Source organism: Mirounga leonina, unplaced genomic scaffold (assembly GCF_011800145.1).
Source record: "Mirounga leonina isolate KUSES-001 unplaced genomic scaffold, KU_Mleo_1.0 Mir_92, whole genome shotgun sequence".
Taxonomy (NCBI): Eukaryota; Metazoa; Chordata; class Mammalia; order Carnivora; family Phocidae; genus Mirounga; species Mirounga leonina.
The window spans coordinates 25,638,435-25,664,467 of NW_023270852.1; the positions used below are offsets into that span (position 1 = coordinate 25,638,435).

The 26,033-nt window shown below is 38.9% G+C and overlaps 1 protein-coding gene across 12 annotated transcripts in view; it reads right to left on the reverse strand.

Moving 5' to 3' along the window:
- Nucleotides 1–12,989: 12,989 nt before the first annotated feature.
- Nucleotides 12,990–26,033, reverse strand: part of PICALM (phosphatidylinositol binding clathrin assembly protein) — a 110,104-nt gene continuing 97,060 nt past the window's right edge. For 8 of the 12 annotated variants that reach the window (XM_034995291.1, XM_034995303.1, XM_034995300.1 and 5 more), the window contains 2 exons: nt 15,832–15,934; nt 13,075–14,574 (listed from right to left, as the gene is read on the reverse strand). In XM_034995291.1, coding sequence (XP_034851182.1) covers nt 15,842–15,934 — 93 coding nt within the window. In that variant the 3' untranslated portion in view covers nt 13,075–14,574; nt 15,832–15,841. Of the gene's footprint in view, nt 14,575–15,831; nt 15,935–26,033 lie in introns of all 12 variants that reach the window. The other 4 variants (XM_034995301.1, XM_034995296.1, XM_034995294.1 and 1 more) reach the window with 2 other exon arrangements.

The window sequence follows — 26,033 nt, forward strand, 5'->3', positions numbered from 1 at the left end:
AGGTTTTTGTTCATAGAAATTAATAATCTAACATTATTATGCTTGAATTGACATCTATATCTGGTAGGTGGGTAAATGTGGATTTGGCTGTGCTCCACATGCCCCCTCCCCCAAGTCTACTGCTTCCTGTGTCACCTACTCCCCGGGGGGCGGTGGGGGAAATGCCATAAAAATCACTAATCATAAACTGATAAATTGAATTTCATGAAAATTATAGTCTCTTTTCATTAAAAGATACCATTAAGAGTCAAAAGGCAAGCCACATCTTGGGAGAATATATTTTCTATACATATATCTAACAAAGAAATATCTAAAATATATAAAGAACTTTTACAAATCAATAGGAAAAAAGACAACCATTTTAGGGAAAAATGAGCAAAAGATTTGAATAGGCACATCACAAAAGAGTATATCCTAATGACTAATAAGCATAAAAGAAGATTGATATTATTACTCATCAGGGAAAGGCAAATTAAAACCATGAAATACAATTATACATGCATCAGAATGGCTAAAATTAAGTTAAAAACAGCAAATATTGACAAACAAGTCTTGTTTTTCAGCAAATATGGAGCAATTTGAACTCTCATATAATCATTGGTGCAATCATAAATTGGCACAAACACTTTGGAATATGTTTGGCAGTATCTATTAAAGCTGAACATACATATATGTCATGATTCAGCAGTTCCACTCTTGGCTTAATATGGAATAAAAATGAGTGCTTATGTCTACCAGAAGACACAATAACAATATTCCTAGCAGCTTTACTGATAGTAGTCAAAATCTGAAACAACCCTAATGGCTGTCAGTAGTAGAATGTGTATATGTACACATATGTACACATACGTATTTATATATATAAAAATCTATATAGAGAGTCACACAGTGGAATACTATACAGCAATGAAAAAGAATAAACTAGTGCCAAATATAGCTACATAGCTCAATCTTATATACGTAAGATTGAATGAAAGAAGGCAGACACAAAAGAGCACATATGGTATGATGCCATTTACACAAAACAGGACAGGCATACTAACCTTAATGACAGAAGTCAGAATAGTGGTTACCCAAGGGCTCAGATGCCCAGACGATGCTCTTTTCCAGAACAGATGGGCCCCGAGCCTGGGTGCAGCAGTGAGGGTGGGGGTGGGGGGCAGCCTTCAGCTGCAGCTCACACCCCACCTTCCCCAGACTTACACTGGGGTGGGACTTGGAGTGATGGGAAGGTTTTTAAGGGCCAGGGATGGATCTTTTCTAAATGTTATTACTTGTAAAGTCAGTCTATTTTTCTCCCCACCCCCCAGAAAAAAAGAATAGTGGTTACCTTTGTGGTAGGGAATGACTAGGATAGTACATGAAGGAGTTTTCTGGTAATCTTGATCTGAGTGGCAGTTAACATGGATGGTTCACTTCATAAACATTAAGCAGGACACTGAAGATTTGTATACTTGACTGATACGTTTTCTACTTTAAAAAGTTACCCCCCAAAATGTCCCCCAAATACCTATCTTCCAATCCATTCCATAAAGTGACAGAGTGGAAAGGCCATGCTTACATCTTGTAGTGTGAACAGCAGCAGTGAGAGTGTTTCCTGACAGGAAGGCAGACTTTGTTAGGGTGGTCTTTCAGAGGTCAACAGAAACAGAAATGTCCTTGGAAAAGTTAGTAACAATATGGAGCAGATTTGCCAATTTTCTTTTTAAGAAAGAAAGGTAAACTTTTTATAGATAAGATTTATCTTTACTTTTCTCAGATAGAAAAAAAAAAAAAAAAACTTACTGCCTTTCCACTGGGACAAATCAAAGACCTTCCAGTAAACCAAAAAACAGAGGCTATGTGACAGCCCACTGGTTTTAGTAGGTCAGCAGAAACTGACATTGTTTTTCTCTCACTCTTGGAAAGGTCAGACCATGAGATTATGAATACAAGCCAGGCATAACATGGTAGGATTCCAGCACTAACTTGTTAGTTGTGGCAGTTTTTACTTCACAATGTGAATTTGAATCGGAAGAAAATATCAAATGGCTAAAAGTCTTGTTTGTTGCCAAGAAAATGTCAGAGAAGAAAAGGCATCCTTTGGAAAAGGAAAGGGAAGAATGTTCTTTCCTTCTGTTAATATCATTTCTTGTGTTTAGAATTTGCAGAATGGGGGCGCCTGGGTGGCTCAGTCAGTTAAGTGGCTGCCTTCGGCTCAGGTCATGATCCCAGGGTCCTGGGATCGAGCCCCACATCAGGCTCCTGGCTCATCGGGAAGCCTGCTTCTCCCTCTGCCTGCCACTTCCCCTGCTTGTGCTCTCTCTCTCTCTAATAAATAAATAAAATATTAAAAAAAAAAAAATTTGCAGAATGGCACTGTCTCTAAAAAAATCTGCAGGGTTTTTTTAACAACCCAAATTCTAAACAGTGTAGGGTGGGTAGCTTTGTGAGATATTACAAAGCAAATCTCAACAAATTGCTGTACCACTGTGGACTTCCTATCAGTGTTACTCACTTGAGGAAGCGTTTATCAAACAAGTCCTTCCAGCCAGGCACTGTGTGTAAGGCATCAGGGAGGCAAAATGAAATTGTCCTTTTCTTCAAGATGCTAATGGTCCAGTAAGAGAGCCTGGTGGCTCTATGAAAATTGCTTTTGCTCTTCATACCAGCAGCAAAGAAGGAAGCAAGAACGGGGGGAGAAGGCAGGACAAGATATTCTAGGTGTGGCAGGTGGTTGTATTTAACTTGAAATATTCTATTTTTAGCACCCTTAGTGATAAGTTTGGAAAAGAAATTTAAGATGAGTTTGGAAGGATTTTATGTAGTGGTTTCAGTTTTCAGAATAACCAAGCATGTGAGTTTCATATGCTGCCATTCAAGATTTTGGGGGCGGAAGGGTAGAGACTGAGTGTCAGCAGCTTTAGCCTTAGGCTAGAAAATTGCTTATTTTGGGCCAGGAATTAGATAAATTTGAAGAAATTAAGGAGATGTAACGAAATAAGGTAGAGTATGGGAAAACACATTTTGTGGAGTCAGGCTGGCTACCTTGAATCTTGGGCAGTCACTTAACCTGTTTTAAGCCTGGTTTCTGCTTCTATATTACATGAACCTAATTCTCACATTGCAGGATTTTTTCAAGGATTAAAAAGAGGACATGTGGGGCGCCTGGGTGGCTCAGTCAGTTAAGCATCTGCCTTCAGCTCAGGCCATGATCCCAGGGTCCTGGGATCAAGTCCCACATCGGGCTCCTTGCTCAGCGGGGAGCCTGCTTCTCCCTCTGCCTTTGCCCCTCCCCACTGCTTGTGCTCTCTCTCTCTCTTGCTCTCTCTTTCAAATAAACAAAATCTTCAAAAAATTTAAAAAAATTTTTTTAAAAGAGGACCTATAACCTGCACACACTAGACATGCAATGTATGACAGCTGAAATAATGACTGGCATTTGACAGGAGTCTCTGGTGGTAAGGCCCAGGATGTCTGATTGTCTCTGTGGTGCACTCACGTGAAGGTATAGAGAGTGCCTGTGCCCCATCCATCACATGCTGTGAGGCGCTGACCAGTCTCTGAGGACGGCTGTATGAAGGGGTTCATTCTGTCCTGAGCTGGCTTGGGGAGAGGCACTCAGCTGCCGCCTGGTGTGAGGGCTCTAAGAGGCCTTACCCAGGATCTGCTGATCTTATATCAGGCTGTAGGGACCAGTAGTAAACCCAATTCCAAAATTCTTACGAGTGTGGGGGAGGCAGGGCGGACACCGTGTGTCAGTGGTAACATTTTTGTTTCTTTTTGAGTCCTATAGCCAGACACTAGAGCGATTCAGGGAACAGGGAGGCCAGGGGATTTTTGTGGCAATAAAGGGCTGTTTGTTAAAGGCCTGCTTGATCCTTCCTTGTTTTATTAGAGCTCAACACAACAGTTCTCTGTATTTTTCTTGGAATAAAACTAGCTTTAGCACTAGATGCAAGGAAATGTGCCCTCAAGCAGCAGAGGCTTTCTAAATATTAGTGACTTTAACTAGATTAAGTATTTCCATTTCCTATTCCTGTGACTTTATGAGGCTCAAGTTCCCAGAAAGGCTGCTTTTTCTTTCTTTCTTTTTTTAAACTATGACTCTTTCGGTTGGTTATGTTTTTGGTCATTCTGTTCTTATGATCTGAGTAAGCGCTAAAAACCTTCAAGATGCTTTTAAAGATTCTTCACGTAGAAATGTTTTCAGGTTTCCAGCAGAGTGAATGAGTTTGAAAGGGACTGCAGATTCAGATATCCTCAGATTCTTGGTAAAAAGTTTTGTCAGCATTTCCTTCCTCAAGCTGGGTGCTCAACTCCCTGACCTCTTGCCTTCTTGGGTTTGGGCCATCTTTTTGTATAGTCTCAGCTATAAAAATATGCTAGGCCTTGCGACATTTCCCTCCTAAGAGGAATGAAAATGAACTATGCTGGATTCCCCTCTGTATGACTAACTGAGGTCAGCAAGGCATTTTTACCTTAAAGCCCTCAGACACCAAATCAGAGGGATGGCGTGCCCTGGCTTCATTTGAGCTCATGTGAGCTTCACACGGCCCAAGTGTGAGATTCACTTCAATCTTTGATGTCCTTTGACTGTCAGAGTTCATCTTTGCATCAGTTATTTTCTCCTAGCCACTTAAGAAGTGACTTCTGTGACTTTTGTGCTATATGTAAAACCATCAACGTGGACTACTGCTGGGCCTAAAATCTGGGGGAAGGTGCACATTTCCAACACGTCTGCTAACACATACTGAGCACTAGCAGTTTGGATTTGCTTCTTTCTCATTTTTAAGCATTTGATACTTTTTAAATTTAATCTCTTTGAACTATTTCCATTCTAAAACTATAAGCTATAATTCTTCTTTTAGTATATCTCAGATCTCAACTTACAATATGTGGCATGGGAAGGTTTTAAAGTCATTGATCAGAAAAAGGCTCAAGAAGTTAGCAATTCTTTTAATAAAAATCGTGTGACTATGACAGTGCCTGCTAGTAGGCCTTCAAGATCTCCTGCCCCCTCCCACTATAATAATGCCTTGGTTTAGCCATTTTTAGCTCAGTACATGATCACTGAAGTTAAAGCCTACTTGCCATACTCCCTTGCAGCGACATGACAAAGTTCTGGCCAATGGAATGTGAGAAACTGCGCACAATTTCTGGGTCCTGTCTTCCTCTCCCTTTCTCCCCACGTCCTCCATCCTGCTGCAGTGGATTTTAAGATGCAAGGAGCGGCCTCAAGGGCTATGGAGCAGCAAGACACCTACCTGTACCTGAAAGTAGACACCTGCCAGTCCGGTGAGCAAAGCGGCTATGCCGGCTCAGACTTCCATGTGAGAGAGAAAATAAGTTTGTCCTGTGTCAGTCATTGTTAGTGTGAATTTTCTGTGATACACAAGCCAACTCTAATCCTAATACAGGGACAAACGTGAATATTTACCTCACAAGAAGTCGATGTTTCCGATAGGAAAACATAGTCTCTAAGACACTAAGCAAAACTTAGGTATTTATGTTTTGTTAAAAAGAAAAAAGTGGCGGGAGGCGGCTCCAATGACTTTAGAAAATACTCTGCTTTATCCGAGAGCATCTAAAGCTGCTGACCTAAGTATGCTCAAATGAGTGGGGCTGGCTGTTTTCAAAAATGTGTGTCACACCAGACTCTAGATTTACTTCAGCTGCCGTAGAACCAAGGACTCCTGCTTGTGTGAGGACCTGCGGGGTTAGAGGTTCGGGGTTTTGCTTTGGAATCTGCTCCTGCTACCTCCAGCAGAGCACTGGGCTGATATCAGCACAATGCAAACAGGGCAGGGTGAACAATCCCAAACACTGACGTTTTAAAAGCCTCTTCAGTAATACTAACAATAGCAAACACTTAAATGTGCTTATTATATGCACTTCACGTATATTAACCTAGTCAGTCCTTCTATAATCCCATGTGATGGGTCTACAATTATTCTCACTTTACCAACAAGAAACAGGCAGAGGGAAATTTAGTAAATTTCCCAAAGTCCCCCAGCTATTAAGTCAGAATTTACACAGACTTTTATCCTCAAAACATCCAGGCTCTTGACCACAAGCTAGTCTGTATCCCAGTTAAGTGTATTGAAACTTTATCACAGGATGTTCTAAATGCCTCCATTTATTAATCTGTTAGCTACAACAGTCCTGTGAGGTAGGTATCATTATGCCATTTTACAGATGAAGACACTGAGGCACAGGCAGAGTACATAAGCCGTCCAAACTCAGGTTTACACCTACACATGGCTGCAGGGTCCCCACTGTTCCCACTGTCTCATCAAGCAGCAGGGGCCTCACTCAGTGGTGGAAATGCTCTCAGAAGAGAAGAATGCTCTTCATCGAGGAATCTCATGCAAATTGTCCTCTGTGTATGTTCCTACCCCAGGCTCTCTTTCCTCACTTACCCCGTCTCATCTCCAGTCCTAACCACTCAGCATTTCTCTTGCTCCCGCTGATTTTGCTGCTTAGCTCATTGTCTCTTTTTTAAACGTCCTTCACTTCTACTCTAAGGAATTAACATTACTAGTGCATCCTCTTTTATCCTTGAGGTATAACTGACAACATTTAAAACTAAAGTATACGATGTGATAGTTTGATATATATATTCTTTGTGAACGGATTCCTCCCAGAGTTATACACCCATCCCTCACCTCACATATTTACCTTTTTGTTGATGGCGGGGAAGAACATTTGAGTCCTATTCTCTTAGCAAATTTCGATTATATGAGACAGTGTTATCAACTACAGTCACCATGTTATACATTAGATCCTCAGACCTTATTCTTCTTTAACTTAAACTTTGCACCTTTTTACCAACCTCTCCTTATTTCCTCAATCCATTTTGTTTCTATTATTTTTCTATTCTGTTTCTATTGGCTCCCCCTGCCCTCACTTTTTTTTGGAATCCACATGTAAGTGAGACCATGCAGTATTAGTTTTTCTTTGTCTGGCTTTTTTCACTTAGCATCCATGTTGTCAAAAATGACAGAATTTTCTTCATTTTTAAGAATAAGTAATATTCCACTGTGTATATATACTATAATTTTAAATCAATTCACCTGCTGATGGACACTCAGGTTGCTTCCATTCCTTGGCTATAGTGAATAATACTGCAGTGAACAGGAGAGTAAGGTATTACTTCAAGATAATGGTTTTGTTACCTGCAGATATATACCCAAAAGTGGGATTGCTGGATCCTAGGATAGCTCTATTTTTAATTTCCTGAGGAAACTCCATTCTGTTTTCCATAGTGACTGTACTAGTTTACATTCCCACCAACAGCACACAGGGTTCCCTTCTTCCCCACATCCTCACCAGCATGTTAGCTCCTGTCCTTTTGAAAACAGTTAATCTCCAGCTCTGTTCTTTTCCTGATCTCCATTAATCCTTTACTAGCCCTTAAAAATGGAGATATTCTCTGGGGACTCATCATTGAACTTCCCCTTACTTCATGGTTGTTTCTTTGGTAATCTCAATCACTTGTGATGGGTATTTTTCCACATAAACTGTTTTCCATACTTTGGATTAATTTCTTCAGATTTCCAGAAATGGAACTACAAAGTATAAAAGCATTTTTATGACTTTCTGAAAGGGCTGTCCAATTCACAATGCCCCTAAAAATGAACAGAGATGCTAGTTTTTCCCTACCAGGAGTGACAGTACTCAAACGGGCAAAATAGGTAAAAAATATAGAGACAAAGGGGCAGGGAACTCCAGAATTCTATTAAGAGACAGTAAAGAGAAAAAGTCTGAGCAGAAGTTTCAAGAATGGAGGTGTGAGAAAAGTTGGAACTGTTATAGGCCCTGATCACATGGTGAGCACTGAGCCACACAGGTACACTGAAGGACTGCAACAAAGTGCAGGGTTGAAGGGGAGCGCTGCAGCCAATCAGACACACGAATCCCCATGTGATGGATCACCCATGCTACATTTGGGGAGAAAATTACCAAGTGTAGAAACTTTGTGAAACATGTATGTTAAGGCTTGCAATCATGAAACTATGTCTGAGAAGCTGCTTGATAAATGTGAAACTAAAAATGCCTTGTGGGTCCTCTAGTTTCCCTTAACACAGGACAAGGAAACTGGACAGTTCCACTTACCTCCTAAATCTTCTAGGACAGTAAAACTCATGTTGATGAATGTAAAGCCCTCTTCTCTGTTGGGTGACTGGTAGAGAATTTTGTTCTCCTAAGCACCGTGGACCAGTATTCCTCCTGTCTTCAGTGAAAACTCCCTCTCTCCACCTCATCACCAGCAGACAAACCCTCCTGAGGGGGAAAACAGCTCTTCCTACTTTTGGTTGGCCTGGGAATTGGCACAGCCTGGTAGTGTAGACTGGTTTTTAATCTGGAATGATAGCAATAAAAATCTGCACTGAGTCTCTAATTGTCTACTATCCACTGATGTAAACCGACCCATGAGAGCAAGGTTGTTTTGTTTCACAGATGGTCTCAAGGTATGGCATCCTACCTACTAATCTGACTTGCTATTCAATATGGGCAATTCCTGATTTTAAACTTACGTGCTATGCAACAATTCAAGGCAAGTTCCCTAGCCAAGACCCCATCCCCAGGTTATTTCCCTGGGTAAATTTCCTAAAAGTGTAATTACTGGATCAGGGGTAGAAACTCTGAAGACTTCTGACAACTCTTAACTTCCATCCAGAAAAGCTGTATAGCTTATACTCACCTCAGCTTTAAATTAGCAATCAGACCCCATGCACTCCTGCCTGTGCTGTTATATAAATGCTTTCTGATAGGCAAAATGGCATCCTCCTACACCAGCATACAGCTAAGTGGTCATGAGCAGACCTATAGCCAGACCACAGAGGCTCAGGATTGCAGTTCACTTAGTTGATAAAGATCACACAGTGAGGTACTCATAGGCTTTAGTTTCCTCATCTATAAAATAGATATAACAAAGGTACCTTCTCCATAGACTCGATTAAATGAACAAATACATACAAAAGCACTGAGAATGTCCTTATACTTGGAAAGCTCTATTGTTCCCATTTGAATTTTCTAGTTACTATTAGATTCATTTTTTCATTGATCATCAGTTCTTCTTTGATGAACTGTTTTTTATCATATCCTTTCCCTTCTGCTATAAGACAGTCACCTATATTTTCTTCATCTTTCTAATTCTTTACATTTACACTCTTTAACCCATTTGGAATTTATATTGGTATATGTTGGAGGGAATTCTGTCACCCTTCCCCAGATATATGGTGTCCGTTAAAACCACTTATTAAATAGTCCATCTTCTTATCTTTACTCTTCTGAAATGCGGTCTCTACCACATGGACACCTCAGTTACTAAGTTTACTAAATGCATGAGAAAAACACTTGTATTTCTCCTTTACTCTCGTAAAATACTTCTGACACCAGACATGTGGATTTCCCACACCAAATAATTATAGGACACCAGCTGGGTACCCTAGAATTCAACTCTCATGCTAACTAGAGTTGGTGCAGACCCCAGAGGTGAAGGGCTCAGTCCTACAAGAAGGCCAGCATTTCCCCAATGCCCCAGATCCCAACTTCAAGTCCAGGTGGTCACCTGTACCTCTCACTTACTAGCTATAAATGAGGGTTCCTGTGGGTTTGGCAATTTACTTGAATGGCTCACAGAATTCAGGGAAACACCAAATGTTTGCCAGTATTATAAAGGATATAATAAAGGATAAAGATAATGGCCAGATGTAGATACCTAGTCTGAGAGTAAGCTTCTGTCCCTGTGAAGGTGGGGTACACCACCCTCCTGGCAAGTGGATTTTTTTCACCAACCTGGAAGCTCTCCAGATCCCTTAGTATTGGAATTTTTATGGAGGCTTCATCAACATAGGCATGTTCAATCATTAACTCAGTCTCTAGTCCCTCTATTCTGAAGGATGTGGTTGGGTTGAAGTGCAAGCTTCTCATGACAGCTTGGTCTTTCTGGCGACCAGCCCTCACCCTGAAGCTATCCAGGAGCCCACCAAGAGCTGCTTCATTAAAAGACACCCCTGTCACCCAGGAAATTCCAAGGAATTCAGTAATTTTGTATCAGGAACCAGGGTCAAAGACCAATTAAAACAAAAGACGTTCCTAGTGTGGTCTTAGGAGCTCTATGCCAAGAACAGGGGACAGAGACTTTTATATGTTTTCTATCATTTCTTTATCCTATTGTATTCTTGTTTTTTAGGCCAGTATGACACCAGTTTAACCTCTGTTAAGATAAACTGTCATATCTTTCATTTCCACTTTGGACCCACATGTGATATAAATTCTGTCCATCATAAATTAAGTTCTGCCTATCAGAGCAGTTATCAAAGATTAGCTCCTAGCAATAGGTGTTCTGAACACCAAGCACTGGGCACAGCCATCCTTGCTGGACTTATCTGGCATCTTTCCCCTCCTATTGCAGTGCCTCGACCTGCCTCTTCCTGGCCCTTTGAGCCTCCTTTAATATGTAATCACATGGAAGCAAAAGCTTTTCAGTTCTTACCCTACTTCAGGACATAAATGACCAACGAAGTGCAGATTTCATTTTGTGCCTTTTAAGATGGCCACTAAGTTAGCTGGCAGCGCCAATGTGGTGTGCCAGAGGCTTCCATGTAGTGTTCCTGAGAGGCCGAAATCAAATCATTAAGTTCTGCACATTAGTGCAGTCTGGAGTCCAGGTGCATGGTGGGGAGTGGGGATTGTCTATTTCTCTATTGATACTTTCTTCCCTACAGTCCCAGTCAAGGGTCAAGGGCATGATAACCCAGAGCTTGTTTAATTGGGAATACAGGGCAGCTGCCAAGTGCCCAGGCTCAAGGGAGACAGGGAGGGTGCCTGACTGGAATGCTCAGACTGGGTTAGGGTTAGCATCCCGGGTGATTCTCACACAGCAATTTTTATTTCAAAACCAACCTTAAAATTATTTTTGGTAGCAGATAAAGGAAGAGCTATTTTAAATAAGAACTTACTAGAAAATGAAGCTTCTATAAAACTTTCCCTTTTCTTTCATAGCTGTCTACTATCAGTGTAACCTAATACTCTCCCTGAAGACAGTCATACCTGCTCTGTCCCCCAATACCACAGAAAGAACTTTACACAACTTTTGACAACGTGGGTAGTTTCATCCTGAATACTACACCTGTATGCCACCATCAATAACAAACGGGACATTTACTAAATACTTACACCAAAATTAGAAATACTAGCTAGAGACTTAGAAAACATTTTTTTAAAGATTTTATTTATTTATTTGACAGAGAAAGTGAGAGAGTGAGAGAGCACAAGCAGGAGGGGCGGCGAGGGAGAGGGAGAAGTAGGCTCCCCGCTGAGCAGGAAACCTGATGTGGGACTCGATCCCAGGACCCTGGGATCATGATCTGAGCCGAAGCCGCCTAACCGACTGAGCCACCCAGGCACCCCTAGAAAACATTTCTGATTGGTGACACACCAAAATGGAAGATGATACTGCAGCCTTTCCATTCAGAGCCTATTCAGACAGCTGAATTCCAGGCCAGTCAGATCCATGGAAGGTAGCAAGTATGGCTGAACAAAGAACTAAGCTATTTGCAGTGGCCATTGATGGAAGCTGTGAAGCTATCTTTTCTGTAAGGTAAGAATAAGTTCATCTGGCTGAGTGCTGTGGCCTCTCCATTCACTCTGTGACCCAGCCACTGCCGAACACATGGCACCACACTCATCCTGAATGTAGAGATGTTTTTCTCTCCACTGAGTGTTAAATAAGCATTTGTATCAGTACTCTGAATTCTCAGAATTTGGAAACATGTTTGTTGATGACAATGAAGAAGGGAAGAGACTTAAAATTGTTTTAGTTCAAGGAGAAACTTACCCCATAAAGGCCTCTTTTCCAGGGGTCATGTTTTGTTTGTGGAGAAAAAATTCCTAATCTAACATAAGGCCTTTTCCTAAATATGGACTCTCATAGTCACTGGTTAAGAAAAGGATATCTTTAAGAAAATTTTGAATGATAATGTTAAGTAAACAGCAAAAAACTAATTTTGAAAATGATTTGCAATGAGTACAGCTGCCCTCTGCAGCTAATAATCTTACCTCCCTCTGTAGCCACTGCCAACTTGGTAGTTGGGTACTAAGATGGTGTGGGCATGTGCAGGTTTAGAACCTAATATAGTTAAACATACAACAGCTAATTTACCTCACTTGTTATACTGTGATTAAACCTAATATGATCATGTGTGTTTTGTATTTTTCCTTGCCCATGATGTCTGGGCATCAGAGCAGGAAGCAGGAAATGTGCTTCATGGAAGAAGACCATGCGGGAATGAAGTGTGGTTATCAGTCTCAATGCAGAGGGACGCAATTCCCTTCTTGGTTCATACATCAGAATGAACAGCAGGTCATAAAAAGGACAATGGACCATGAAACCAAAGACCTGACTCCTTTATATATTAGCTTATCAACCTGAGCAAGTTCCTTTCCCAGTTCCTGATTCCAATCTATAAAATGGGTAAAATGTGGATAACACCTATCCAACAAGCCCCAAAGTTGTTTCAACAATAGGATGAAAATCTAAAGCACCTTCACAAACATACAAAATAGTAATAATAATAATAATAATAATAAAGTAATTATAAAAGGAACAAGCCATAGACCTGAAACAGAAGATCCACTCAAACACAAGAGACCAATCAAAATCTGTGATAATGTTAAGGAAGTTAACTACGAAAGTACAATTTCCCAGTTTATATGAAAATGGTTTAATAATAGTGAAACTCAGAAACTAGTAAAATTAACAAAGTATATTGGCTAAAGATACTTTTTCCAACCACGGCAAATATAATGCAGACACTTATCAATGCAAAGTCTTTAATCCCTCCATCATGTACTCTGAATCCTACTTACTATTTAATATGAAACATGATATAGTCAGAGGTGTCTTTGGCAGAATAATCACATGCATCAATGTGCCAGACACAAGCATCTTCTCCCTTTATACTTACCTGACCGAAGACATCTGATCAAAGACAAAAATCAACAATTTTAATAAGTAGTTTAGTTTATCAGTAAGAATCTAGAAGGTAACAAAAGGTACAAAGATAAATCTTTTAGGAAATTAAGTTAAAACAAATAAAATTTACATTTTATTAAATCAGCAAATATAATCACCTGTGTATATTTTTACTAGCAAAAAATAATGATACTGATGATAAAGAAAAAAAAAAAAGCACCTCAGACCAGAATACCATAACAAAAAGTTTTGTGGAAGCTGCATTTTATTTGAAAATCCACCCATTTTTGCTAACATACATTTTAATATTGTAAACAAAAATAGAATCTGCAGAGACAATGCAACAAGTATGCTTAAACTCATGTACAGAATTGCTTTCCTACAACGAACTGTCCTTCTTAAGGCCCCTCTCAACCAAAACGTTAAGATGTATTTACACAAAGCACCGATCAACAGTGCAGTTTAATTCTTCATTAACTAAACTGTTGGCTAGACATTAACTTTAAAGATACTATTTCCCCTTATTTAAAAGGTACATGATCATAACAAGGCATGAGCCAAATAAAAGGTTTCAAGGATTTTGTCCCCTCCCTCCCCCCATAACACCTCCTAGAGTTTTACTGAAAAGAAGGAAAGTCTTGAAGTGAAAGCAATTCCTCACATTCATTTTGGAAAGGCCCTAATGTCAAATGGAAAATAATGACATGCCAAGCACAAGCAGTAAAGTTCCTTCCCAATGCACTAATGCTGAATTTAAAATGTAGTGCTTTTCCTAGTCAGTGAACTGTTCCCTTGCAAAATCCTAGGCACAGAATTGACTATAAGGATTAATGCATTTATAATGCTTCCCTAAATCACATAGAGACTGAGAATTCTTAAGCGATTCAGACCTATGGACTTGCCTTAAAATATTTAGTGCTCTGTATGTCAGCTGAAAAGCATTCTGAATCAGATTCACTTTTATGGATAAAAATCAAACATACTGTGTACATCCATACTCATTTTCATAAGGAGGTCTGATATAATATTAATGTTACGTAAATTGATAATCATAAATAAATACAAATACTTAAGGAATGTCTACTGCAAACTGAATATATAATTTTTTTTAAAAGAAAAGTTAATTTTAGTTACTGTTTCTGTATCTGTGAGGACTGGAGAAAAGAAAGATACTGCATAATTAAGAATTATGATTTTGATCCCCCCCAAAAGAGTCCTATTGCATTACAGTAAAGGACAAGCTCTTCTCTCCAGGCAGCTTTTCCAAATACAAATTTCACACTTTCCAAATAAGGGCTTTCCTTGGTAGGTTACGGATTATGGGTATTAATAAGAGTTGAAAGAACTGAAGGGTTAGTCACCAAAAAGACAGATCTTAGTCTGAAATCATGGCAATTCTTGGCTTTATAAACTGTATTGATACGTTCTCCTATAGACTAGTCCCAATTTCTTTCATGGGCCTTCACTGGGTTACTGTAGCATTTTAATGGAAGAAGAGAGTTTTAAGAGACAGCAGTTTGGATTTTGCTGGAAGTGAAAGTATTTGCTGCTTGAGCACTTGTCTTTCTGAAATAATTCCATTCTCTTCCATCTAGTTACATAAACTGTATCTGAAAAAAAAAAAAAAAGAGTGTAAGTTCATTCACTGCATTGTAAGATGTCTTCTCACAAATAAAAATGCTCTGCGGCTTTTACCATTCAATTGGCCCAGAAATATTTACTGAATGTTTATCACAACCCTAATTACAAAACCAAGTCAGTATCAGCTCATCATGTGCCAGAACTCAGTATCTGAAGCATAATTAGAGGGACTTCCAAATGTATCTTTCTAATTACTAAAAACCAAGAGACAGGGGAAGAAAGAAAATAAATGAACAATTTTTCAATGACAAGTTCAGAACATCTGTCCATGAACACAAATATTCCATGTGAAAATCTCATTCAGAGAAGCACAATCTGACTTATTATTTCCAAATGATATCATAAAACTAGGTAATTAAGGGAAGAGTAATATTATGCTTACTAAATCATTTCTTTACTAATATAGATAAAAATCCAAAAGATCTACAAAGGAATAGTTTTCAATAGGGCGTCACTGTTTGCTCAAATATTTCACTCAGGATATCCCTTAAACTGTTCATCCAAAGACATTACTGAAGTAGATGTGCTAATAAACTTGTCAAATCAGAAGATTTTTCAACTTTCAAAGATCTAGAAGCTCTATCTACACTGGGGGCTAGAGCACCAAGAAGAACAAATTTCACCACCTTCCAGCAAAAAGAGGCAGTGTGGATCAAACACAGAATTCTATCAAAAAGGGCATAAAGTATTCACTTGCCCTTAACTTTAAAAAAAAAAAGTCTGTTTTGGGGAAAATGTTACTATTTTTAAATGAAAAGGCACACATAAATATAACACTTTAAAGAAACTGTTAAAATGAATTCTTCACAAATCATGTTCAGGGACATTATATTCAAACTAGAGATGCTCCTAGTCAAGCTCTAATCCAACATGTAGAATTGCATTGTTCTCCATACAACTTTTAAGACTGACGAAAACACCCAGTTTTTAAGGGTGGTATATTTGATCCCATCCATCTGCTGTGAGCAGTGGATGCTTGTATGTAAACATGAGAGATGGTTCTTTGATTTCACACCTTCTAATTACGTTAAAGGTATTTTCCAAAAGTTGTTTGTCCTTAGGTCCTATTTTGATCTATTTTTATTCTTCACCTAAATAGAGGAGGAGGAGGAAGAGCGAGAACCTAGAGTTCTTTAAAGAAAGAAAGGAGAAGAGTGAAATGTGTTTAATATTTGATAAACTTTTAAAGTATTTAAGTCCCCATCTCACCCAACAATCAGCAATACCTAAAGTGATTTATAAGAAATCCTCCAAAGAGAGCTCTGCAAAAGGGTCCTTTCCTGAAGCTCTGTGAGGACTGTGACTGGAGGGGCTGGATGCTGCCGAGAGCTGGGGGAAAAGAAGACAGAGAGAGGGAAAGAAAAAAAGATCTCTGAATGACAGAACATGAAAGCAGAAAATGTAATGAAAGAAGAAGTGGTTTTTGTTGTCATCTTTAATAAATATAAAGGCAGCCTTTGTAGAAAATGGAATTATTATAAAACAAAAGTTTCAATCACATGTCAAGTTAAAGGTATCCAATGGCATGTGTTTTTCAGAAAACAAATTCTTGTTTCTGAAATTCCAAAGGAATAAAGTCTTTTTACTCAAAAAGGTTGATAAAAGCTGACCCACAGTTAAGACTTCTATTGTGGGTGGGGTAAGAGGGGAAGAAAGTACATAATTGTGATTTTTTCTTTTTGAGGAAAGATGGCTTCCTGTGTCCAGGCTATTTGTCAAAAGCTATGCAAACTCTGACCTCAGTCCAGACCCAATACATCCATCTATAATATTCTTTCCTTCCTTCCTAAGAGGTGGAAAGTCTTGTCCTCAGTGCTCATACTGTTTTCACATGGAGTTGTCTCCTGCTCTTTCTCTGGATGTGCTATAGCTGATGCATATACTCTGGGAAGTAAAAGTGACTTTAGAGGTCACCTAGTCTAACTGCCCACATATGCCCCGAAAATAGGGAATACTTCAGATCACTGATTCTGTTTTCTACTTGATTACATTTGCTTGATTCTTGGAATTAGCTGCTATCGTTTCATTTGAATATACAGTGAGGCAAACAGTTTATTAAACTCAATAACGTATCATTAGTATTCCCTCAAAGGCAGCCAGTTCCTGAAGAATAACAATGTTCATTTTCATATGTGTAGCTCCTTCACCACACCTAATTTGAATATTTCAAACCAAACACAAATCCTTTTAGTTTGGAACAAACTTTTAATTTTTTTTTCCTCCCCCTGCATAAGACTGCAGAGGCATGCAAGCGTTATGAAATGAGCTGTCCTTTTAGGGATGTTCAAGTGAGTATTAAATTGAAGTTGACTAAGTGGGAATATTTTCAATTCATATTTCCAACATTTGAATCCTGTAACGGATTTCAATCCTCATCATCTGTTTTTGCTGGTTCAAAGTGATCTCATTTCTACCTTTTGATTTGTTTAAGAAAAGCACTACAGAGAATGAATAGCCAATGACTTTCAGCAAATATTACATCATAAGTATATGCAATTTGTTGTTGTGATGCCAAAAGCAATTTAAAGGTTTGTAAATCATCTTCAGTTATTTTAGTGGTTGAGCTATTGTCCTATCCATACCTTGTTCTCAAAAATAAATGTTCAAAGACAATGGGAAGAGACAATGGAAAGGATGATGAACTTACACAGGCAGCTACAAATGGGAAGACGGAGCAGCAGTCTGGATTTGGGGATTCAAGTAACAGCCGGTAGAGACAAAGTAAGGTACAACACAATTGGAAGGATGTCTCCTCCTCCCTACTTCAGACCAACCATGGATGACCATTCAGAAGCAGAATGATTTTAAGTAATCACCAGTCACTGAGCTGGACAGAGTCTAAGACTAACTGGGTTTCTCTACAAAACAGATTTTCTCTTTCACTTGAAGTTCAAACAAAAACACCAAAAATCCCTTATTGTGGATAGAGTGCATCCAAAATCTCAAGTCTCTTACGAGAGCCCCACAGTAAAATGTCTTAGTCATGTTTTCATGAGGATGGCAGTCTGAAGACCCGACAGTCCCAGAGGAAAATGCACGAAGAATATGCTAAAAGGGAACACTTCTATTCTTCTCAATGTGTGAGCGCATACTGCTAGAGAGAAGTCCTACAGGCTTACAAATGTTAGAGGATCAATTTCCTTGGGGAGAAAAAAGTGCCAGTTTCTAACTAATGCTTCTATTCTCACTTAAATTGGAAAAATCCACACACCTATAACTTTCATTTATAAATATGTAGCCAAATTAAAACATGAAAAAAAAAAGACCTAATACCCCTGTAATAAGCTCCATATCATCAAACTCATCTCAAGCACATGAAACAATGCCCAAACTGGTTTGGCTGACCTCAGAGTGCTAAAGGCAGGGCCACGAAGCAGCCCTGGACCACCTGTGCCCGCCTCTTCCTGGCACCTGCATCAAAGCACGGGCACACCATGCACTGGTGAGAAAGTAGCCAGCTCTGAGAGTAAATAAGGAAAAAGAAAAGGAAATAAGCCGCAATAGCCCAATTACTGCTCAAGGAAAGCAGGAAGAACAGAAGAGCATGAAGGGGCCAACAGGATCCTGGTGGGTGAGAAGCAGCGGGACTGGAAAAGTCTGAAAAGTCACCTGTAAGTAAAAGAGCTAACCTTCCTTTACTTATCATTCTATGAGTAAATTAGACTATGTAGGGCTGCTAGTACTAGGCGTGTGTGCGCTCTTTAAAAAAAAAATCCTACTACAAATATGCCATCACAAAAAACCCCAAAACATGGGGTGGGGAGGGAACGCAGTCAGTTAAGTGTCCAACTCTTGATCTCCACTCAGGTCTTGGTCTCAGGGTGGTGAGTTCAAGCCCCATGTAAGGCTCCATGCTGGGCAAAGAGCCTATTTAAAAAAAAAAAAAAAAAAATCCAGGGGCACCTGCGTGGCTCAGTTGGTTGAGTGTCGGACTCTTGATTTCGGCCCAGGTCATGATCTCAGGGTCATGGGATTGAGACCCATGCTCAGGGCAGAATCTGCTGAGGATTCTCTTGCTCTCCCTCCCCCCACTTGAGCTCTTCCCTGCCCATAAATATATAAATGAAATCTTTAAAAACTAAATAAAACATTTATTAATTTTATTTTTTTTTCATTTATTCATTTATTTCAAATACCTCCACACCAATTCCCACAGAGCTAAAAAATTAGCACAGCTATTATTCAAATCAAACTGACCTATACCACACCTGAATATGCTTTTAAAGAGTAGTCACTCTTACTGTTAAGTCTAATACAGACATACTTAGTCTTCCTTTCTCATTTTATAGGAAAATAAAATATTGAGAAACAGTGAAAGAAGAGCAGCATATAAATAGAAATACTAAGATTTATAATTGATGATGGCAACTCTTAGCTGAAATTCCTCCACCCTTTTCCTCCATTCTAATCAACCTTTAAAATATAATGTTGAAAGGGAAAAAAAATTCTAATGTTACCAAAAATCTTTGCTTTTATGTCAAAAGCAAAGATTTTTTTGGTTGTAGCATGTGTTTAGTATAATAAAGGCAGAGTACAGAAAGCATAACTTTAATAAAAGTCAAACATACTTAAGAGATTTAAAAAAAAGAATTCTATTGCTAAACCAAATGTCATAAAACAAAAATGGTTACTCCTTCATCAGACTCATGTTCAACACCAAAGAAAGAAAATTTCAGGTCGGAACAAGAAAGTAACAGCAGTCTCAAAGTGAGACTAGTGCAACTAAAAGCTTATAGGAGAATAAAGAATTGAATTATTTAAGGATAAACTTCTGACCGATCACTGGCTGTGCTTAACATTCTTAGAGAAGAAACTCTGCCACATCTTTTCTTTCCATTTGAATTCTGCAGTCACCCAAAAGCCTGGATACCACATAGCAATGCTGTAGAGACTCACTTTGTCTTTGTTAGAGAAGCAAAGTCAACATCTTAAGAGAAAAATGGGTATACTTCCTTTGGGATGACAGAGCCGAGTTTTACAGAAAGATAGCACTGAATCTAATCCTGGCTCTTCTATAAATGGGGCTTAGATATATCTAGACCCAATATTCTATCTCCCTTTAAGACTGTTTTGAGGATTAAATGAAAATATACAAAAAGCATCCAGTACACTGCCTGGCATATATTAGTAACTCAAATAACAGTAGCTCAAATACTAGTTCAAACTTCCCTATCACCTACAATCAAAAGCTTATCTATTCTTATATAAGAGGCCCAGCTCAAATGTCATCAAATCTGTGTCGCTCTTGCTCTCCACAGTGTTCTCAACACTCTGTTTCTCTTATAATGGTTCTTATTCTGCTATCAACCAGTCACATGTGTGTCCATATTATACTCACTCTTAGGCTCCTTAGATGTAGGAAACCTATTTTACCTGTCTCTTGTTCAGAAACTAGCAATGACTTACACATAGTAAGCATTCTAAAACATGTTAAATTAAAATGCTTTTTGGTGATAAAACAAGCTCTGTATAAAAATAAAAATAATCTTCAAAGTAGGACATTAGAAGAAAATACTAGAACTTCTCTCTTAATTTTTACCTGTTTAACACTTCTATTTTTGTTTTTAAACGTACCTAATATATTGTTGTAGGAATATATAATTTATAGATATACATTAGCTATATGTACAAGGGTACATGCTTAAAAAATATTTTCCTGATAATGCTGTGCAATCAAAACAATTAAGAGACAGAAACATTGGTTATAAACTGAACACAGAGTTACAGAACATCAGAACAGGAAGTTGTTTTTGGATAATGTTTAGAACATGGCCAGGACACTAGTGGCACAACTGGATCCAGTTGCATAGAGATATAAATATACAGTGTAGCATTATTAAAGACAATGCTCTGGGGCGCCTGGGTGGCTCAGTGGGTTGGGCATCTGTCTGCCTTTGGTTCAGGTCATGATCCCTGAGCCCCAGGATCAAGCCCCGCATTGGGCTCCCTCCTTAGCAGGGCATCTGCTTATTCCTCTGACCCTCCCCCCTCTAGTGCCCTCTCTCTTGCTCTCTAATAAACAAAATCTTTAAAAGATGATGCTATTCCTCAGGTGTCTCTGGGAAGTGTGGTTAAAAGAGAGGATTTCTCTACCGTATATAGAGGGCCTGCCCTGTATGTAGGTTTAGTCTACTGCCTCTAACAGCTGCTTCTTGGGTTTGTGTTTAACGTAACCCCATGTTGCGCCTCTGTCCATCAGTAACATCACAAAGTTATGCCAACATTACTCCTATCACCCTCAAAGCATTACTCATCTTAGGGGCATCAGACTACCGCTAGAGTCTATAATAATTTAAAAACTTTTAACACAGAAGCTGTAAGTTATTCTAAAATGACATCTAAAGTCATCTCATTAGAATTATGGCAACCTAAACTGACAAACAGTTAAAGAAAGCCAAACTGGGGAGAGGGAAATAGATCACAAGATTTCATAAACTGATGGGAGAAAATATTAACTGACATAGCTAAAAATAAACATCTTCTGTATATAAGAAGTGCTTCCAAGGATAAGAGAAGTCCTTTTAGGGATGCCAGGGTAGCTCAGTTGTTAGGCATCTGCCTTCGGCTCAGGTCATGATCCGAGGGTTCTGGGATCAAGCCCCGCATCCATATCGGGCTCCCTGCTCTGTGGGAAGCCTGCTTCTCCCTCTCCCACTCCCCCTGCTTGTGTTCCCTCTCTCGCTGTGTCTCTGTCAAATAAATAAATAAAATCTTAAAAAAAAAAGAGAGAGAAGTCCTTTTAAAGTCCCACTTAAACTGCTGATTCCTACTATATCAACTTCTTACTATAAGACAAAGTACTAATTAAATGTGCCTATAATACACCCCTTATTTGCCATTTATTGGGAAATATGGCACTCCAGCTTGGTTAAAAAAAAAAATTTCCAAACTGTGTTCCATATGAACTTTATTTAGGCTACCCGCTTTTACCTGATTTATATATTGAATTTCCACTAAAAATGTCTAAGGAGAGAATTTTAGACTTAGACATTTCAAAAAAGGTTTACCCCTCCCCACAAAACAGATAAACTTATTTATTTGGTCCAAATAAATATCTTAATTATTATAAACTAGTTTTATATTTCTCGGTAACACTACATTCCACAAAGGTTGAACCAATTAAAGTGCTGCTGATACATTCCTGAAGAATGATGTGGCTTGGTTCCTGTGAACAGTGTCCACAGTCTACTGTGCATATGGATGATTCACGCCCTAAAGCAAACCATGCTCAGCAGGGCCACCCTGTTACCACCATGGCCTGTGTCCATGTATTTATCTGACATTGTCAGATAAGAGTTATAATTAAGGTTTCAAAATAATGAAGCATGAATTATTTACAATCAAGATTATTTGTAATGCATGGAAAGAAATATAAACTGTATTAGATTAGAACAAATTAAATTAGAATTTGGGAACAGAGATAAGCACTGAAAATAAGGCAACCTTATATAATTTTCTTCTAAAAACAAAAAAGTTCCTTATAATAATCAATAAAGAAAAATAAACCTCCAAAAAAAAAATAAAAAAATAAACCTCCACATTCCTAAGTCAATTTCAAATATTTCTTTTTGATCCTTATAGCAAACTTATACACAAAGTAAAATTACCATTTTAAAGATTAGGAAACTGAGGTTCGGGTGCCTGGGTGGCTCAGTTGGTTAAGCGACTGCCTTCAGCACAGGTCATGATCCCAGAGTCCTGGGATCGAGTCTCACATCGGGCTCCCGGCTCAGCAGGGAACCTGCTTCTCCCTCTGACCCTCTCCCCTCTCATGCTGTTTCTCTCTCTCTCAAATAAATAAATAAAATCTTAAAAAAAAACACAAAAAACTGAGCCTCATCCAAGTTACACAGTCAACTTGCCCTGAAACACTTGGTTAATGAGGAGTTGACACTCTGTTGAATTGTGTCCTCTCACAAAAATCCCCAGGACCTATGAATGTGACCTTATTTGGAAACAGTGTCTATGAAGATGTAATCAAGTTAAGATGAAGTCATTAAAAGGGCTCTAATACAATGACTGGTGTCTTTATAAGAGAGAAATGCCACATGAAGACAGACACAGGAAGACGCTAGAAGTGCTAGAGCTGCAAACCAAAACATGACTGGGGCTACCTCTTTCCCTCTGTGGAAGAAGAAAGGTAGGATCTTCCTCCAGAGGATTTGGCAGGAGCATGGCCCTGGGGCCCTGTTTTCAGCCATCAAGTTTGTGGTATACATTGTTATGGGCAGCCCCATGACACGAACAGTAGACTCTAATGCAGATCTGCTGACTTCAAGGCAGGTGCTTTTGTTTCCTCTCTAAAATCTGCTATCCCAATTAATTTCAACTCAGCTAAAATTTATGGCTATATTTAACATACAGGTAAAAGTTAAAGTGATAAGAGAGACATAATTTTTTTAAAGGGACTTCAGTAAATATTAGACAGTCAATACACCCCTATATTTTCTATCCACACAGTGCTATATATGGTCACTGATGTTCATCACGGAGGTAGAACTTTACAGTCATTCAAGATTTTAAGAATATGTTCTGGTTTTAAAACAAGAAATTAGCTCTCTACCTTTTAGAAAGAATGTCCTTAGCAAAAACCCAGTAAAAAGGCCTTATTCTATAGGTTGTCTTATTAACATTAATTGTCAGCAGATGGGACTCCTCAAATTTTTGTTTTGACTGATTCAGGTATGCCCCAGGGACTACAGAACCACTCTCACCTATGGTATTAAATCCCCAATTCCCAAAGTAAACTCCCTCATGATCTCTTCTAGGAGGCAAGGATAAATGAGCATAATGCACTGCTGACAAGGCAAAAGACCTTCTTCACAGAAATCCAGCTGGGCAGATCAGCTGACAGAAGAGGCACTGCCAACACCCACAATTAACACACCAGGAAAGTTAAAAAAAAAGAAGAAAGAAAAAGAGAAAAGACTAAGAAACTAAGCCTAATAGCAAAAAGAGCCACTAGTTCTGACACACAAGAAGGTCATTAAAAAGGCAATTTTTTGTAAGACTTGAATTATTCTTATATCCAACAGTGTCCCTATTTAGAAGGGTAAAAGGCACTCACAATAAGCCATTGTTTCCTTTCAGACACTTAACTGATGTCAGACTTACTTAAAATTGGCTGTTACAAACAAAACACAGCAGCCATTTTGTGTCTTTAGCCATATCCTCCATAAATAAAACTGGCAACCCTCCACTAAAACAAAACGAAACAAAAACCAATACCAATCAAAAAACCAACAAAACTTTTAATAGCTTATTTTAAAAATTAAATACCCTTACATAACACTCTGGTTTTTATATTGCTTTTGGGAAAACAGATTGGTATGGGATCAGAATAAGTTTCTCATACAAGGATAAGAATATAACTAACAGGGGCACCTGGGTGGCTCAGTTAGTTAAGCAACTGCCTTCGGCTCAGGTCATGAGCCTGGAGTCCCAGGACTGAGTCCCGCATCGGGCTCCCTGCTCAGCAGGGAGTCTGCTTCTCCCTCTGACCCTCCCCTCTGTCTCGTGCTCTCTCTCAAATAAATCTTTAAAAAAAAAAAAAAAGAATATAACTAACACCCACTCCCCCCAAGATCTTCAACAACATCTAAACTGCCTAATAAACATCCACTAAAAGAATATTATTGCACATCATAGTGACTTCAAAAAAAACCTGATGGGGTGACTGGGTGATAGACACTGGGGAGGGTATGTGCTCTGGTAAGCGCTGTGAATTGTGCAAGACTGTTGAATCTCAGATCTGTACCTCTGAAACAAATAATGCAATATACGTTAAGAAAAAAAAAAAGAAGAAGGTAGCGGGAGGGGAAGAATGAAGCGGGGAAATCGGAGGGGTAGACGAACCATGAGAGACGATGGACTCTGAAAAACAAACTGAGGGTTCTAGAGGGGAGGGGGGTGGGAGGATGGGTTAGCCTGGTGGTGGGTATTGAGGAGGGCACATTCTGCATGGAGCACTGGGTGTTATGCACAAACAATGAATCATGGAACACTTCATCTAAAACTAATGATGTAATGTATGGGGATTAACATAAGAATTAAAAAAAAAGAAAACTGTAACTAGATTAACTGTCTTCATGCTTTTAACAGAAAAGCTGCATAATGCAATGCAGAATGAGTTTAATAAACTATTGGTCAGCAATGGACATTTCAATGTATATACCATTAAGTACCAGTAAGATTTATATAAAACAGTATTAAGAGAAGGAGTAAGAGTCCCCATTCTCCTCAAGTTAATAAACAAACAGATTCATAAAAAGCCATCAAACAGTGAGCAAAACTGGGAGGAAGCATGAAAGAGGGAAAAAAAAAAAAAATCACTAACCACAGGGATCTAGTATTTTCCATGTAGTCAAACATCTAGGAAGATACACTAATGCAAAACATATTTTTTTCCTTAAAAGCTAAAATACTGGGCATGAAACAGAAGAACATAATCCCCATCTTTTTAAGCAACTAACAGTTACATAAAAATACCTAAAAGTCACAGAATAAGCCAGCACAAAAAATGAGGGGAGAACAGTGTGAGTGTATAGGAAGGCATAATTTCAATACTACACTGTAGTCTATTAAATTAAAGACAATATCCTAAAGAACAGAGTAGTCTAGTCTGAGCTAAGAGCCATCTGGAATGTATTAGCTAACACTAATGCAGCACTTAGAGTAACCTAGATATAATGTAGGACACAGAACACAACTGTTTGGAATGCCTCACTAAATGGCAATAAGATAAACATATCTGGTAGGGCTGAATATTAAATATGAAATATTAATTTCAAGTAAGCAAGCAAGAGACCAGAAGATACAAGTTATGCCCTGGGTAAGTAATAGGTCCCAAAAAGCACTTCAAGGATCAGGGAAAGATTTTTGGCAATAGGTGTAGAACTGGGATTTGATTAAAAGATTTTATTTTGATGGGATTTCATTTTACATTTAAATTACTGTTTACCATGTTTTCTCTGTCCTCAAGGAATTTTGAATCCAAATGAAAAAAGGGAGGAAACTAATGAGAGAACTAAAAGGCAATTCACTAAGAAAAATTATTCTGGTTACAACTAGCATTTTTTTTTTTTTAAGATTTTATTTATTTATTTGACAGAGAGAGACCCGGCGAGAGAGGGAACACAAACAGGGGGAGTTAGAGAGGGAGAAGCAGGCTTCCCTGTCGAGCATGCGGGCCGATCCCAGGACCCTGAGATCATGACCTGAGCCAAGGCAGATGCTTAACGACTGATTGAGCCACCCAGGCGCCCCTACAACTAGCATTTGAATGGGCAAAATTAATCTAAGGGACTGGCTCAGAACCATTGAACACTAAAGCATGAAAAAAAATCTCACCTAATTCAAAGATAAACAGCTTAGGGCCGCCTGGGTGGCTCAGTCATTAAGCATCTGCCTTCAGCTCAGATTTTGGGTT